Source organism: Astatotilapia calliptera, chromosome 16, assembly GCF_900246225.1.
Source record: "Astatotilapia calliptera chromosome 16, fAstCal1.2, whole genome shotgun sequence".
In the NCBI taxonomy this organism is placed as follows: Eukaryota; Metazoa; Chordata; class Actinopteri; order Cichliformes; family Cichlidae; genus Astatotilapia; species Astatotilapia calliptera.
Genome location: NC_039317.1, coordinates 23,799,855 through 23,815,824, shown reverse-complemented (window position 1 = coordinate 23,815,824; position 15,970 = coordinate 23,799,855). Strand labels below are relative to the sequence as shown.

The 15,970-nt window shown below is 38.5% G+C and overlaps 1 protein-coding gene across 3 annotated transcripts in view; it reads right to left on the bottom strand.

Moving 5' to 3' along the window:
- edar (ectodysplasin A receptor) overlaps nt 1-15,970 on the bottom strand; it is a 34,385-nt gene that overhangs the window by 8,472 nt on the left and 9,943 nt on the right. For 2 of the 3 annotated variants that reach the window (XM_026145079.1, XM_026145078.1), the window contains exons 2-8: nt 13,741-13,812; nt 10,852-10,971; nt 7,224-7,405; nt 5,261-5,346; nt 1,866-1,943; nt 1,619-1,744; nt 1,445-1,519 (exon numbers count right to left, since the gene is read on the bottom strand). In XM_026145079.1, coding sequence (XP_026000864.1) covers nt 1,445-1,519; nt 1,619-1,744; nt 1,866-1,943; nt 5,261-5,346; nt 7,224-7,405; nt 10,852-10,971; nt 13,741-13,788 — 715 coding nt within the window. In that variant the 5' untranslated portion in view covers nt 13,789-13,812. The remainder of the gene's footprint in view (nt 1-1,444; nt 1,520-1,618; nt 1,745-1,865; nt 1,944-5,260; nt 5,347-7,223; nt 7,406-10,851; nt 10,972-13,740; nt 13,813-15,970) is intronic. The other variant, XM_026145080.1, reaches the window with a different exon arrangement.

Sequence of the window (15,970 nt, the reverse complement as noted above, 5' to 3'; positions counted from 1 at the left end):
TTGTTTGATGACACATGATCAGCACTGCACTGTTTGCAGGACAGATTTTAACATGTGTCCTATAATTCACATGTGGAAGCTGCTCCAAGCGCTCTTCAAATACAAGGAAACACTTTTTTTTCTTCTTCAGTATGTAATGGTTGCAGAGCAGACTGCAATGTCTAACTTCAATCAAAAAGAAAAATCATTATCAGCTGAGCCCAGAGCGCTTCAATAAAGCTTTGGGTAATACATGTGTGGACACCTTGTCCAAAGATAACATTCGGTGTTTGGTTTGACAAAGCCAGTCACTCATTTACCTGAATTAAGGTTTGTAAGGGTTTTTTTCTGCAGGATTTAGTGCTGCCGCGTGGTTTCTATTCATACTTCCGCTGACTGCTGAACGCATTCGTGTCATCGCAACTATTTGTTGAGTCATCTTATAGTCTTTAAAGCTAAGAGTGGAAAAAATGCTAATTAGAGTTGCTCTTGTTTCTCTAATCATGTACATTTGTGTGTCTTTGTGCTATTTGAAGCGCGCTTTTTAAGTTTGATTTAACTTTATCGAGTATATATTTTGTGGGCTAAGCTTTTGAAAATGTGCAACATGTGAGGGGAGTTTATGGAAACATGGTAATGATCAGTTAGTGACTGTCGGCCTGTTTACTTTTACAGATATGAAAACAATGAGAAAGTTAGAGAAGAAAAACAGATGGTCGGCGCATAAACAACCCCTAATGTCCCAAAGTAAATGTATGCTCGTAGTTATTTTGTTTCTACCCTTCAGGACAGGGAACTATCCTCTTGTAATAGATTGTGGAAGAAATATCTTGTGGTATATTAGCTTATAATTGCGTCTATATTAACTAAGTACTCTGAATGATGCCGGTAACTGCAGCTACTTTTCTTCTTAAGCACAGCTGACGTTGGTTTTAAGAACAAAAAGAAAAGGGGGGAAAAAAGCACCAACTTTATGTGGCCTTAGAGTTGAAAGCCAAATTTGTGGCACATATGCTTGAAGTGGAGAGTTCCTCACTGGCTTCCTAGTATCCTAGTTATTAAAAACATGTATTGAACACATGTATTGTATTTGTATTTTTCTGCCTTAAAATGTCAACTTGTTTGACTTGTTTTCAATCCAAGCCATTATCCAATTAAAACAAAGAAAGAAAGAGAGAGCGAGAGAGGATACGCAAGATGGGGTCAAAAGTGTGTCTGCATCTTTACACATGGCCAAAAATGTGGAAAATGTTACAATTGTTTATGCAAGTATATTACTCATATTTCCCATAAACATCGCAATGTATAATCAAAACCATTATAAGGGTCATAAGCGGGATACTAGCACACATGTAAACAAATTAATTGTTTTTTACTACCAATTATGAGAGTGGAAAAAAAACATCTCAAACAATAATAACAGTGTTCGTGTCATTAATTGTAGAGTGTGCGCAGCCTGTCTCACCAGGGACGTCTTTCTTGTCTTCCTGTTTGTTGGTCTGAGCCTCCACTGCTTTCACAACCTGTCCGGAGCAGCACGCTGCCAAAAAACACACGCGCTCATTATAAATATCACAAAAAACGCAAACATCTACTTTTCAGATGAGATTTTGCGCGCGTGTTTGTTTATTCGTCTTACCCTGGCCATTCGGTTTGGCCTTCAGGATGTAAAACATGATGATGAGAACAATGGCGATGGCCATGATGAAAATGGTCGACATGGCGATAATGAGAGCTGTTGCCAGGTGACCCTGTCCGTGGGAATCTGAAAGATGGAGGCAATGATGTAAAGTTATGTGTTGTGAGAAACGAGAGAGAGAAAGAGAAAGAATGGATGATTGATGAGACAGAGGATGATATTTGCGTTTGTGTGTATTTGTGTATACCTTTAATTACAGAAGGGAACACAGTTGTGCTACCACTGTGAAATATTGTTTTTTCTTTCGGTTTGTTGGTTTGCATGCCTGGGAAACAAACACAAACACACACAGAGACAGGCTGAGTGTCGTAATTCAGTCTACTTCGTTAACTGCGGCTATAACACACACATTCTCGTTTATGGATAATTTGGAGTTCACGTCCATCGCCACGCATTTCAACACACGTGACCCGGAAATCACATTACTTCAAGTATTCAGTGAAAACTAAACAAATTCAATTCATTTTTATTTAGATAAAAACAACAAATCACATTAGTCACCTAAAGGCACTTTAGACTTTAGGTGTATTAGAATCCTTTCACCATTTGTGGGTGGCTTTTGTTACCTAATGTCTGTCTTCAGGCTTTATGCTAAGTTGAAATAACTTAATTAATAATTTAATATTTAAACTTCCTATTTAAATATTGAGGATCAAGCAAAGAAATGGTGACTGGTGAGGCCTGCATCCCCATAAATGAGTAAATGTTTCAGATTTCTCCAAAAAGGGAGGTACCCCAGATGCTTCATGGTATGGACATTGGTTATTGGCAAAGTTTGCATCCCATCATTCACTACTGGCAGTGTGTTAGCTTTGGCCTTGCATTTTATTGACCTCAAAAGCAATGCACTGGATCATTCTCCAAACTCTAACATTTCACAAAAGAAAATCATCTGTGCTAGGAGCAGTAAAACTTTATTTCTTTCAGACCTTCTCCCGCTGCAGTAAACAAACTGTTACATTGGGCAGGGTGGACACAAGGCAGTAACTCTCTGTCCAGATTTCCCTCTGTTTCCTATCTGTCCTGCTCTTTTCGCCTCCTCTCACTGTGACTCTTTCTGGATTATTCATCAGCTGCTTTTCCTCTTTCCTAATGGAGCCGTAAACTCATGGCAGCTCATAAATCAACTCTTTTAATCAGTCTTTCCTTTCACCGAGCTGATATACTATAGACCTTGTTGGCATTTGGCTTGCCACTTCCCATGGTCTCAGAGCCTCATATCAACACACACATACACAAACACAGACACATGCACACACGCAGATTGCAGTGTCCTGTGGTTGAAGTTATTATCGTAAGGTATCTGTTTAGACTCTCTGGATAAGGATATGAACCTGATCTGGAATTCTCTTTAGCGTCTTGTGGTTTAATCTCTTAATCATGTCTCGGAGTCTGAACCCAGGCTGAAAAACTGATAATTTCGCTGGGCGATCTGACTGCTTAGGTCCCAACAAACTAAGAAGAGCAGAATTACCCAGCAGTGTGTGAGGTGACACCTCTTACAGCAGAGTTGGCAAAAAAGATTAACATTATGATCCCTGTTGATACTGGAAATGCCATCTTTTTATTTTTAGTGCATTTATGCTCACTTGAGAAACGGCACACAGAAATCAAAAGGTGACCGAAGAAATTGAGCAACGTCTACAGACTCATCAGCAGCCTGCCAAAGGGTAGCATCAGCGCAAGCACAAACATGCTAATCATCTTTTTTTTTTCTTTTTTTTTTTTTTCTCATACCCGCCAAAGTTTTAATTATCGCACACACAGAGCGAGGCAGGAGCCAGGGTAATTTACAGATTACATGGCAAGTGTCAGCCTGCCTTCACCTTAAGCAAAGAGAACTCCCAGCTTTCGTATTTACTGTTGGGGGCACATTATTTTTGAAGACCTCATTCAAAGGGATGTAATTAAATTGTGCATGATTTAAAATGTAGGGAAAAATTCATCCAGTCTAACCAACCTAACTCCAGGAAGCCACACTGCATGATTTACATCCATGTCAGGTTTGTTAAAGACTTGATTTATTTGCTTTTTAAACTGATTTGGTATCCCAAACATATCTTAGAGTTATGGTTAAAATCTTTAAAGTAGAAGGGCATTTGGAGGCCAGTGCCTTGTCTTGAAATATAAAAGAATGATCTGGATCGGCACCAACATTTAATGGGTTCTTCCTTTGGCCATGCTTCAGCTTCTCTGAGTTTAATAAAGCCGAGCCGGTATTTTTTTGCATAATATTGCTGAAAGAGAAGCCACAACATCAAAACTTAGATCCACCTTGGCTGAAGCATAACAAGTAGGAAGGTTTAGGAAATACGCAGTTGGTAACCCTTTTACAGTCATCCATACTATAAAAAGCTGAGCTACAGGAGTTTATCAATCCCCCTATCTAACGAAAGGTATTTTCCAGTCTTCAAAATGAGGAGAAATGCAAAATGTTTAAATGAAAAGGGTTTTAAATGAGATTTAATACTTGCTATATTTGCCATTTCTTTGTAGTATTCACATCACTTTATCTTATCTTATTTGCATTGCTTTACAACATCACTCAATCACTCATTTCCATGCCTGGGAGAGACAATTAGGTTGCTGTTGAAAATCAAGTGCTTATCCTTACACACAGAAACAAGCACAACATACACACACACACACTTCACACCCTCTTCTCTGCAGGCCCAGGCTGCTTTTTGGGGTTTCAATCTTTCAAAACACGCTCATTAAATATGACACAATAAAAATTGTTTCCGACTCAAAGGGGATTTTGAGCAATGATGGGACAATGAATATCGTTTGCTTAGCAGGATGTACCAGCCAGGGTCACAAACGCAGTTCAGATCCTGCTGATGTTCTGATCTGCCACATCTGGATGAACACATGGGGGGCAAAGCAGAACTGCAAACGTCTTCAGCACTGCTCATCATTAGAAACACACTAGCACTGTTGAAAGTTTGCAAAAAGGAAAACAACCCACAAGAGACTCTGTGACAATTGTACAATGAAAAAGCAATTAATCTGCTTGCATATCACAACACATCACACATCCACTACACAGCAACTATGCCTCCAATTCAGGACGGTCAAACAAACAAGAAGATGTGACTGCTCAAGATTTATGCGCCGTGTTGCAAGTCTCAAGAAATGTCTGTGATTGCAGCAACAGTTTGCACACACACACACTCACACACAAACATATATAGCATATAGTGTCAGGTAAGCAGAATAACCAGTGAGGCAACGATGTTATTGATAAGCAGCCAAACAGCCCTGTGGAGCCAGAGAAGCACTGATCCGGGGGGGGAGTGGGCGTACAACTTCCTTGTATCCATCAGAGAGTCTGGCAGAACTCAACACAACCTCTGACCTTTAATTGTTTCCTTAAATGGAGCACAGGCTTACGGCAGACATCTGCTTTTCCACTGTCATATTGTACTTCCTTTCATTTAGGAAAAAAAAACTTTAATGTTTGGTAAATTTTATAGTTGTTGTATGCATGGATAGAAAAAATTTAGAGTTGGGAGATAACATTTAAAAAAAATGCGTGAAAACAAATGGAGCAAAAATTAAGAAAAAAGTAGCTAAACTTACATTCTTTGGTGTTGCGTGGTGCGTTTTGGCAGGAATGGCAAACCATCCAATAGGGCTTTTCTGACCTGTTCCCCAACCTGTAATACCTGGAAAACACAAAGTGTCTTTAGCAAAGGCAGCAAGAGAAAAACTAAATAGAGAAATCACATAATGTATGAAACGCAAGACTTTCAGACACAACCGGGTTTCAAGACACTTATAAGTTCAACACGATTCAAAAGTATGTGGAAGCAGCGAAGGTTAAAAGTTTGAATCTGTGAGGATATGTACATAATTGATGCCTTGAGGGCACGAAGCGTGGCTTGGTACAGATTTATGAAGTTATGAAGCGTCTGTGGGGGGAAAGAAGAGAGGAAGGTAGTGTATCATTTGTGCTTCAGGGCACAAGTGAAATATCTGAATAAATACACATGATTGCAGATAATTAAGTAATGGTTTAATATAGAACACATATATGAGGTCTTCGCTGTGCAGACACATAAGGAGACATCTGATTCGATGTTTGTAATGGACTTTAAATATAACCGTAACAGCAAACTCAGTCCAACAGTTCATGAGAATAAAAAAATGGCATCTTATTCACTTATGATGAGCAGTTTTTTTTCAATACATGACAGTCAATAAAGAATTGATTGATTTATTTATTAACAGAATAATAATTATTATACTGGAAAAACACCACAAATTATAAATTTTTTAGCAGGTCTTATTGGGATTTGGTGCTTTTCAAATTAAATTTGAAAATTAGAAGACAGCAGATCATCATCCAGGCGATGACAGGATGAGATGATTTCAACATTAGACTCCTTGTGATAGTGTGGGATGTTTCTTAAAAAATCCCCTAATTATGAATTTCCTACCTACTATATAATATATCGCTATATTGCCCACATGTAACCAAAAAAATGTTTCCAATGAAATATGATTGAATAGAAAAAAAAAACAAAAAAATAAACTCAAGCAATTTATCGGCGGCGACACAACATGATTGATGATGCAAAGGGCAAATAAGGAAGAGGGAGGAGAGGAAGGTCTGGCAACATTTAAAAGCCCCTTATTGACTTAATATTTATGTGGCATGGGGTTGCAAAGACAACTGCCATGTGCAAATTGAAAAGTGCAAGATTTAGTGTGTATTCATACAAAGCGAGAGGATGTATGAAACCGAATGGAGCACGGCAGCCTATTCACATGCTAAATAATGCATCCGAGTGCGAATCATATTAAAAATGCATGCTGTACAGTAAATCGACGCTTGAGTAGAACATCCATTCAGGACGTAATCAGCCGTGTCTGTTTGCCTAAAGATGAGTTGTCATAAATATCCTTCTTTGGCAGAATTAACTAGCATCCATAGCAAAGTTATCCATCTCTGGATCCATTCTTTCTTCTTCTTGTGTCTGCATGCAAAGGGCGATTTGTTCGAGTGATGTCATTGGTTTTACACCAGTCAGTGTTCTATAGGTGGCAGTAGTGTGCCAAGAAATGCAGGAATGCATCAGGAAAAGGTAAAAAGAACTTAGAAACTAAGCAGCTAAAACTGGAGGCAAACAAATGTTCGAGTCATTTTTAAATATAACATTGAGCCAGATGTTTTAAGGCTTAAGCACCTGTTTTTCTTATGGGACACATATTTACAAGGAAGAAGACGCACCAGGAAAAAAGTGACAGTTCACATGTCATTTGCGTATTTAAAAGGCTACAAAGGCTATTTTTTTATTGACACACTACCTTATTATTATAATGCAAAGTGAATAACAGATGGGTGAAGCTGACCATAATGACATGGAAATTCATCGCATGCATTTGTCTTATTTACCATTTAACATTGATTAAGTAACTGAAGCCAATGAAAAACACTGAGTATATTTTAATAGTTCAATGATTCTTTGTGTGATCATTTAAAAGGTGTCCTGCATTGTGTGTTAAATGGCTGTTGCCTCTGCTTGTTAGTGTGCTTTACCCAGGTAAACAGGGTCCACACTCTGCGTCGCGTTCGGGAGTTCCTGGTATGTGAACAGTGGCACTGTAAAGCGCATGACAGTCTGTGTGACGTTTGCAGATCTCATATTTCCCTCCGGAGTATTTTCCCTTTGGGCACAACACGCAGGTAAAGCCTTCATCCTTCACACCATGACCGCAGGTCTGCGAAGCACACACAAAGACATTTTTTATAAAGAGACGTTTTCAGTTTTATGATCAATTATTAAATCAAAAAAACAAATGAATACAATTTACAGATCACTGACATTCCAACTGTGACGTGGACACACACATTATAAAACAGTGATGTGTTTCTCTGTTCTGAGACAATCTGACATTACTTTTTCAAAAGACAAGAGGAAAATCAGATTTTTCGCTGCGCATGCTTTTCAATGACTGGTGTTGTTTAAGATGACTGGTATGTTTTCAAGCATCCATCTCCTCCCATCTCCACATGGTAATTCCTCTCAGTTAGGAGGCCAAACAGGCCACACGCAAACACACACATGTAAAAACACATCAACCTCTTTCTCTTTTTCGCTCCTTTCATCTTTCATTTCCCTCCCACTTTCATCTGTCTATTAAAAAAAGCCTATGCCTCTTAGCTTTAGGCTACAGCAGGCTGACTCTTACAGAAATCTAATATTCTCTCCCTTCTTTTTTTGACGTCCGTGAGTCTCGGTGTGATTGTTTGATATAAAACCGTGCTGGGTTATCGGCAGGATCTTGTCGCTTTGAGTTAAAGCTCTCGTTGGATCATTTATACTCAAGATTACAGTGACTCAAATCTTCTCCAGAATGATTAAGAACTCGTTCCTTTGAAAAGCAAATTGATGCCTTTTTGAATCTTGCTTATTATAGGAGTTATGGAGGTGAGTGAAACTCAGATAGTTATGCTTGTATTATAATACTTGACCGTGAAGAGAAATAAAGGCGATTACCTCAGACTTGCAGTGCATATTATTCATCAAACGCTGGGGTTACAAGGGACCATAATCACAATACACAATACAAGATGCAATCTGATGTAAAACTTCTGTACTTCTTCACTTCCTCAATCTTTCCTCCCCCCACCAACCCTTCCACCAAAATCAGAAATGTAAGGGTGGGCTGTTAACTAGCCTGGAAATCTGCATACAAGATGTGCACTGAAATAGGTCTTCAATATCTCTCTGCACTGTGTGGAGTCTTGCATAGTGTCTGTGCGAGTGTGTGCGGGCATGTACTTTTTGGAGTCTCTGTTTTGAGCAAGAACTTTCTGGTTATACTGTGATTAAGACACACATGTACATGAAACATGTCAGGGAAACAGAAGAACAAGTGACAGACTGTTCCAGACTGTGGCACCTAAAGGATCAGAGTGCAAAGAGGGCTTTCATGTCACTGATGAAACTACTCGAGGTTTACATTCAAATGGCTGCAATACTCCTTGATTATCAGACTGAGCTTCCCATCAGGTGGAGAAAGAGGAGAAAGATCATTTGATTTCACCAGCTGCTTTATAGAAGTTTCTGTTAACATGCGGAAACACAAAGCAGGAATGAGGAAAGCACCAGAGGAGAGAACTAAGATAGAAACAAAGGGTTTAGTGCACTGTGATCACTTCCATGCAAATGTGTAATTGTGGGTTTTTTTGTCTGCCTTTGGGGATCATTAAAATACTTGTAGTATTTGATCGTTTCTTGGTTCATGCTTTTTCTGTGATCTTGTTTTTTAAGCTCTTTAAATACAGAATGCACTACAACATCCATCCAGCTGCTGCTAATTTTGCCCGTCCAGCGCTGAGTCTAGAGTGCCGAGCGTTTTTTTTTGTCAATTTTAATAGGCTGCTGTGGTTAAAAACTGCCACTGAGCAGTCAGAGTGCCGAGGGAACCTGCAGTATTGGGTGGTTTGTCCGTTCATAACATCATGCCTAATTTGAGGTGAGTCGCATTCAGCTGGAAAAACAGTGACGCCACATAATTCAGTGCGCCGGTACAAATCAGATCCTGAGGACATTGTCAGTCAAATTCACCGTTGCATCCACGCAGCCCTTATAAAGCAAGACAGTTTGAACTGTTAGTCTTAATTAACAATACCTAGAGGGTGTTTTAACATTTTATATTCATTTTTTTAGTCGGGTTTATGTCATTTATTTTAATTTCAGCAGCATAAAATATGAGACAAAACAGTGTGCCATGTTTTCTGTTTTTGATAAAAAGGTTCTTCATTCTGTTTTGTAAAATCCGTATCTATATCAATATAATTTATAACTCTTACTACTATGCAAATTTAGATTTAAATTGCACTTATACAGCACTTTTCTCCTTTATTTGAGCTCTCAAAAGGCTTTCTTACAAGCCACATTCACACACACACACACACCTACACAAGTGTTTTTTTTGTCTAAGAGCTTTTAACTTAACATTTATACATTCAAACACCGGGGGCAACTCAGGGCTCAGTGTCTTGCCCAGGGATACTTCCGCTTGCAGACTAGAGGAGCCATGGATCACATGACCGACATTCCAATCAATAGATGACCCACAGCTGCTTTAAAGGACATCGACTTTAGATAAGTAGTTGGAGAAGTTGGATTTTTCTTTCTATGTTTTGATCAAATGATTTAAGCATTATTCATGCAGGTTAATGAGCCCAGAGAATCCAGCTTCTACTGAACAGACACATGTATACGCACAAATATATATATAAAAGTAAATTCTAATAAAGGGTCTGCTCAAAATATTAAATAAATGCAGCATATAGATTTCCTGTTTATGCACAAGAATTCTACAAATGTTGAAAAAATATCATTGCTTTTTTACCACACAATAATGTAGTTGGTCTCACTACTGCTTGAAGTCAAGGGTGCTACCTGAGCAAAGCATGCAAGAGGCCAAACTTATGACTTATTGGGAATTCTGGATATTTGCCAGCTCTGTTTGGAAACGGGTGCCTCACAATGTCTTTGTGCTATTTACCTGGCAGGATAAAGACCATACACTGTTCTGCTTTGACTAAGTAGGACACTTGCGTTCCCATAAGCAGCTCCACCAGTAATACTGAGAAAAGTTTAAAGATGTAGAGCATGTGTGAAAACAGCTTGTAATTCATTCTGTTCACCCTTGAGTGCAGCTGTCTCTCTCAAGCGGGTGTGGCACCCCTAGGTGCCCACTGAAGCATTTACCTGCACTTTGTTTGCTTTGGCTGTTGGCAGACTGACTGACGAGGGCTAAATCACTATGTGACTACTGCAAGCCATTCACTGTAATGCATGCCTTCACGTTGAAGTCAATGATAGCAATAAACCATAAAGAAATTGTTCATTTAAATTAAGGCACCCTTCACCGTGCAGCTATGTGTGCGTGCTGTGTATTTGTATATATGCGTATGTGTTGGAATGCATGGATTGTGGGTGGTCTAAGCAAAACTGACACCTACATTCAAAAAGTCCGTTTTTTCTTCAGTTTTTGACGGTCTTAGTTTGATGATGATTCGCTACTGCATTTCCTTCACTCGTGCTGTCAGTTGATTCCAACAGTTGATTTCAAAATGTACTCAGATAGTGTAAAAATTTTACGACTTAAATTAACATTTTTTATGTATGAGTGCATGCATGCATTCTCACCATATATGGCTCATGTCCTGGCTGGCACTGAGGGCAGGCCTGGCAGCTGTTACTGGTCTGGTTGAAGAACTCATTCTGTCCACAGATGTTATATTCTGCACTAGCAAACACACAACACACCTGGAGGAAGAGAAAGAGAGTCAGAAAAGTGGAGTCGAGATCAGACGAAATAAGGACAAAACAACATATAATAACTTGTGAAAACAGAAATGACAGATACATACTACTGCTGACAGACTCCCTGTGCAAGACATGTTTGCAACCGGCAAAAAGATTAAAGGCACTGCTGCTTAATAGATCCAGATCGACGCCTAATCTAACAGATTTATCACACGGCTAATATTACTTATTTGCTGATCTATCAGTAGTGGAATTTGTAATTTCCAATAAATCATAATCAGGAGAAACACTCTTCAACTATGTTACAAGTGTTGACATTGCATAGTTTGTCTACCAGAGGGCACTCTGCAAGTTTCCCAATACTAACAGTTGTGTTTGGAAATACAACAACCAGCTTATTCAAGCAAAAACAGATCAGTAAACAAACAGCTACACTGTTGTAGTTGTTTATTTACTTAATCATCCAATATTTTGGACTATCAGATATTTAAATCACCTAATATTGGTATTGGTATTTGCCTTAAACATCATTTTTTAATTCTTATTATCATAGTTTAAGTTCTGGAAAAGCAGATACTCCAGTTTCGCCACAAAGAAATGGCTGATGATATATATAGGGCCTACATCCATCTTTCATTTTATTTATAGAGTCTATAAATAAAGTTAAACATCCATGAATCAGCATCTTCACTTTAACTGGAAATAAACAAGCAGCAAATAAAACAAACATGTTGACTTCTTTGTCTGCAATAGCTCAGATGGAGACCATCGTTAGCTGTCCTCATGTCAAACAAGAGTTTGCATGATCCCATCAATTGAATGTGTGTGTATTTGTTTGTGGTTGTGTTACTCATCTTGTTTAGACATAAATATATCTGCACAGTAACTCATTAACCTCAATCGCTGAAGTGTGAGGTGAAGACCTGGTTTAGACCTTTCAGGTGTAGGTTAGGGTTGCATGAAGAAAAGTTGTGGTATTGGTTAAGATTTGGAAATGAACGCAAGTCAGTATAACATCCTCTAAAATGTGAAAATGTGACGGTGTAGCCTATGTGTCTTTGTGCCGTGTCACTGTGGCTCACTGTAATAAGTAGCAGCTGGTATTTATAGCTTTACCAGCACACTTTGTCCTTTTCCAAACAAACAAACTGACTTTTAAAAATCATTTGCAGTCCAGAAAATGATGGAGTGAAAGTAAATGAGTGCATGACTGTGCATGACTAAGTTTCTCCATCTTCTCTCTATTGTTTAATAACATCTCCCACTCACTGTATTCTCCCTAATAACCATCTCATGTCAGCAGAGATAAGGCACCATTTAAATAAATATACATCTACACCACGAGTGTGTTTATGTGTCTAGATATTCAGTATTTGACTGCATATATTATCTCATACCAGATATTTGGTGAGTCAAACCAGATCCTCCAGATTAGCTTGCAATAGTTCACAGGTTAAGTAGTGCTTCCAGTGATGAGTAAATTAAAACTGGTGGATTTAAAATGTTTAGTTTGAAACTGAAATCCTTCGTTTAAGAGCTAGTGTGGAGTCACTGAGAGCAATCACTTTCTGCAAGAGACATTTAGATATTGTCTTTCTTTGTGTCTTTATTCATTTAACAGTTACAACACATGCTAATCAACATCAAGATACCAAAAATATTTAAAGATTTAAAGATGCCAGATTTGATCAAAACTGCTGTTTTACATCTGGTTTCCCAGGGAAAGTCGCATAAAAAAAGAGATTCAGCAAAAACAGATATTAATACCTCATCAGAGAGAAATTCGTTTCAAATGGTCACAGACCTGGTTTCCCATCAGCTTCTTTAAGATGAGCTTTAAATGTGGGATAAGTAGAGTGCTCGTTTATTGTCATTAGTAAGCTGTTCTATTTACTTCCCTTTACTAACAGCACAGATTGTCCAACTGCAGTGCGCAAAGAAAAGCTTTTCTTTGCAAGCTCCTTTGACTACGATGACCTGGATGACTGAGAACCTTCACAGACGAACAGATGAGTCGCCCCCTGCTGGCCTTGCAAGTGTATGCATGTTTAAAGCACATCGGCTTTCAATTTTTTTTCAATGCAACTGATGTATTTAAAAAGCATTTAAAGCAAGATGACGCATTCTTTAACGTCTAATAATTATCTCAGCCTATAGAATTAAAATTTAGCAGAAAGTAAGGGGACTGCAAATAATATAGTGCTAGTATCCATCACTTCTATAATCATCAAAAGGGTGCTATGTTGTATGACAGTAGCCGAGAAGTATACTGTCTGTCATTCTGGGAAAGAGGTTAAGATGAGGGTGTGTGTCAGAAGACTGCCAGTAGGTTTCAACATCAAAACAAGCTGAGAATCTCCAGATTGTAAGACAGATTATAAAGATATCTGTTCTATAAAAACTCCAAGGTTCACTAATTGGTACAAGTGCTGAAGAGTTATGCAAGCTGCTGGCACATAAAACCACAAAGTCTGTTTTTTTCCTGTGCCAAATGTGGAGTTTATTATGGCTGCGAGCCATACTGCTGGACCAATATGGGTTTCTGAGGGGTCAGCATCAAAAACAAGATGACGAAGTTAAATTAAAGCTACTGCTTTATGATTTCAGAAGAAAAGAAGAAAAAAGTAAAGAGAAGAGCAGAGGAATGCAAACAGCCAAAGATAAGGGGTGGAGAGGGGGAGTAAGTGATGTATGAAGATATGCAAGGGAGAAGATTTTATCAAATATAAGGTAAAATAAGCGGATATGAGGCAGGAGAGGAAAACTTACCAATAACGAGGACAGAAAGATCGACTTCTTCTCCCTCCTTTCTGACATTTTTGTGTGTTCTTCCTGGGAGAGCTGAGAGAAAGACAGGTTGTTAATTCGAATTATATTCATGCAAACATTCCAGCATTCAGACTCCTGCACAAAACTTCAATCATAAAACAGCATTGTTATGAATCTCAGCATCCTGCCGACAGCAGTGCTGTCAGTGGGGATATTGTGTGTCTGTGTGTGTGTAAGTGTCGGTGTGGCCCAAATGACTTCACTCTCATGCTGATAGCACGTCACACCAAGAGCAAGTAATAGCAACAGAACAGCCCATGGCATTCTTCTGACTCATAACTACAAGCACACATCACCGTTGGCTAACCTCTGCTTCAATAAAGGTTGGTGATATCACTTAACAACATTTAATTATACGCCTATTTCTTTGTTATGTCTCTGTCACGTTAGGTTAGAAATTTTCTCCAAACCTCAACCTCAGCTGAAACGCGAGTAAAAACATATTTCAAGCTTAGTTTCACACTGATGGCTGCCACTTAATAGTGCAACTAATATTTAATGCTAACCTGGTATGGAACCAGGGTGGAAAAAGTTGGCTTGCAGTAGGGTGTAAATCCCCAGAGTAATGTAGTCGATCAGTAGGTAATAAATCAATTTGATGTTTCTAATTCAGTTTATAGTTCTGCTAAGCACAGGTTAAAGGAGAAGGAAAACACTTAAAATAAAATGCCTAGGATCCATTTTCAAATCATACTTCCACAGCTACTGCGATCATTAAGTTGACATTAGGTAAACAGCAATTTTACATTTTGTGATTGTTTCTGCAAACACGCTAAAATATTCTTTACCTCGCTGCTAAACGGTTTAATGACAAGCTAACGCGAAAACGAAGAGTTTGCAAAGGTCGGGAAAGCTATAAAATCCCGGACGAAGAGAAAGCTTGTTTAGTTTGGTTTTTGTGAAATGACAGCTGTGTTTGGATATAAGGTTGTTGATAGCAGCACTTCATAAAACATGTGTGTATTCCCCCTTAATGTGCCAGAAATTAATCTGCTGTGTGGTATTGTTTGATTGCTTGTTTATTTCTTGGAAATGCAAGCGTTTCCAAGAAAGTGTCTCTGATTTTAGTCACTGTATGTTTGTCCTGCACTGAGTATACAGCATTTCTGTGTGTGTGTGTGTGTGTGTGTGGCTGTCTGTGTCTATGTTTAAATACCATTCACTGATATATTTTGCTTGTAACATTAAATTACTAAATTATTATTAAGTCATTAGTTTATCACTGTCAACGGGGAACTAAATACATATGTCTCCGAGTAACTCAGCTGGCTGGGATCCGTTCTAATTATTATTATTATTATTATTTCTACCTTGCTAGTCCGTCATGGCATAGATTCAACAAGGTGCTGGAAACATTCCCCAGAGATTTTGGTCCATACTGACTTAATAGCATCACTTAGCTGCTGACGTTTTGTCACAAATTTGAGTACAGTGAACTCGTTGTCAGACTGAGATGATTTCAGCTTTGTGACATGGTGTGTTATCCTGCTGGATAACAGGCATCAGATAATAGATACAGTCATTTTTCTGCCTGTTTATAACGGGTCATGACACATACTAAATACTGGATGACACATCATTATGCAAACGAACAGATTTTTTTTTTGTACTTTCAAGTCACAATTTCCGGTGTATCTGTGGCTCAGTACAGTTAACATTTTTTTTCTTCCTGCAATATAAAATTAAATAACATTTTTGTTTGAAGAATCCACAAAAATCCCAACATGTTTGAATCCTGATTATATGGTCATCAGCTATCAAAAGAACATTATACAAAAAAGTACGTGACCTCATTAAAATCGGTCATTAAAATCAATTTCATATTGTTCTATGATATCTTTTTAAGTATGGATCAGTTTAACAGTCATCAAGATGCATTCATGGAAATTAACAACAGCGCTGTCTTGTAGCAGGACTGGCTTTCATCATCCATCAAGGCAATGACTCCCCGACATGTACCAGTAGTTTTAGCTGCCTAAATCAGAAAACCAGCAAACACATGCACTGACACTTTGATAAAAACGTGTTTTACCGTTTTAACCGGTGTGGCCCCAGGTCAGATCAGATCAGTTTTGCACACTGACGGCTGAACTTTAAATCCATCTGAACTTGTCGAGAGTATCAAAGTATTTTTGTGTATGTGTCAGTGTGTCTGAGAGACAAAAAAAGG